This window comes from Lactuca sativa, chromosome 8 (assembly GCF_002870075.4).
Source record: "Lactuca sativa cultivar Salinas chromosome 8, Lsat_Salinas_v11, whole genome shotgun sequence".
Classification (NCBI taxonomy): Eukaryota; Viridiplantae; Streptophyta; class Magnoliopsida; order Asterales; family Asteraceae; genus Lactuca; species Lactuca sativa.
Window position 1 is genome coordinate 50,336,252 of NC_056630.2, and position 2,068 is coordinate 50,338,319.

At 33.9% G+C, this 2,068-nt stretch overlaps 1 protein-coding gene across 1 annotated transcript; it reads left to right on the plus strand.

Annotated features, from left to right (window-relative positions):
• Window positions 1–640: 640 nt before the first annotated feature.
• Window positions 641–1,258, plus strand: LOC111904425 (uncharacterized). The gene has a single exon (XM_023900195.1). The coding sequence runs from the start codon at window positions 641–643 to the stop codon at window positions 1,256–1,258; it is 618 nt and encodes a 205-aa protein (XP_023755963.1).
• The last annotated feature ends 810 nt before the right edge of the window (window positions 1,259–2,068 follow it).

Below are 2,068 nucleotides of genomic sequence, written 5' to 3' on the forward strand. Positions count from 1 at the left end.
GCGTGGCGACGGGAAGAAACAGATGAATTGTAACCGTTTGAGTGCAACGGTTTGAAAAAAAAATTAATTACTAAAAAAAACAATTTATTATCCTATAAATACCTCCTATTTTATTAAAAATTTCACACTTTCTCTTCTCCACTCTACATACTTTCAATTATCTTCAAAAAAAAATATGGATCCTTTCGACTCGTCCGATGATTATGATGACGATATTTTCTTTAAGATGATGTATCATTATTACACTACCGACCTGCTACAACCAGACCCAACTCCGCTACTAACAAGACGTGTGATGTTAAACAGAAATCGCGAGGAAGGACACGAACATCTATATCATGATTACTTTGCGGATAATTGTGTATATGGGCGAAGGACTTCAAAAGAAGATTTCGTTTGAGTAGGGATGTGTTCTTATGAATCGCCAACGCCTTGGAAAGCCGATATCGTTTGTTTACTATATTTTTATACAAAATAAATAAAAATGTACTACATGTTTTTTTAATTTTACAACATATGCAATATATTTTTAAACTGTAGTTAATTTATGTTTAGGTACAAATTTTTCCAATTAAGATATTATGATAGAGGTAGACGGGAGTTTACAACGTTGTAGAAATGTGTTGTGGCCATTCGTTTGATGGCTATGTGGGAGTCACCCGACACCATGGACGACTATATGAGAATGTCCGAAAGAACCGCAAGAGAGAGTTTGTATACATTGTCAAGGGGTGTTGTTGAAATTTTTGGAGACGTATATTTGCGGAAACCTTCGTTGCATGATTTGCAAGAATTATATGCGGCGCATGAAGAACGCCATGGGTTTCCCGGAATGATCGGAAACATTGATTGCACACACTGGAAATGGAAAAATTGTCCGGTAGCATGGAAAGGGCAATACGCAAGTGGTCATCATGGATCACCTTCGTTGGTGTTAGAGGCTGTCGCTTCTCAAGATTTATGGATTCGGCATACATTTTTTGGGGTTGCGGGTTCCAACAACGACGTCAACGTTCTTGATCAGTCGCCAATATTCGACGATATTTTGAATGGAAAAGCCCCGGATGCTCCTTTCACGGTGAATGGAAACGAATACAAATATGGGTATTACCTTACAGATGGAATATATCCTCAGTATTCCACATTCGTGAAGGCATTCCGCCACCCGGTTGAAGAACGAGACAAATTTTTTAAGAGAAGACAAGAAGGAGCACGTAAGGATGTGGAACGTGATTTTGGAGTGCTGAAAGCGAAGTGACATATAGTCGAACATGCAGCACGACCATTGGATTTAGAAACTTTACGATATATCATGTATGTATGTATCATAATGCATAATATGGTAGTAGAAGATAAATGGCGAAATATTGCACACTATATCCCAACGGAGCCCAGACACGTTCAGTTTCAACCAGGAACATTAGATTATTTGCATCGCGTTGTTGACATTCAGGACACAAATAAACACAGACAACTTCGAGAGGACTTGGCGGATTATATTTTCTATGGTTAACAATAACGATAACGAATATCGTTGTATTTTTTTTTAATCTGGATGTTATTTCTTTTTTTGTTTTTGGATATTATGTGTAATTTAGTCTTTATGTTAATTTTAATCTTTAAAATTTTTTAATTGTTTTTTATAATTTTTAAACATTATGTTTTATTTATTTTTTAATTTAAAAAATATTTGTCTCAATTTAAAAAAAAATTGAAATAAATAAAAAATAAATTATAAAATGAAAAAAAAAAAGTTGGTGTCATAACAAGATACAACATGTTGTCCATTTCCTCACTTGGTGTTATAACACCATTGATGATGTGGCATTTGATGTGACACCAAAATGGTGTTACATCTAGTTGCCCACACCTTATGGTCTTAGGAGACTATCAAAAAGGCTACCTAAAAAGTATTATATTTGAAAAATATTAAACAGTTTTCCAAATATTTGTTATGATTTTTTTTCCAATTTATAGTGAAAATCAAACATGTTGATTATAGCTATTCAATTTTGCACAAACATATATTTTTGTTTTTGAAAATTTTCGATATGATATTTATTGTCCC

Excerpts from the sequence above, each read along its gene's own strand:
- LOC111904425 (XM_023900195.1), top strand. The coding sequence starts at position 641 with ATGGCTATGTGGGAGTCACCCGACACCATGGACGACTATATGAGAATG.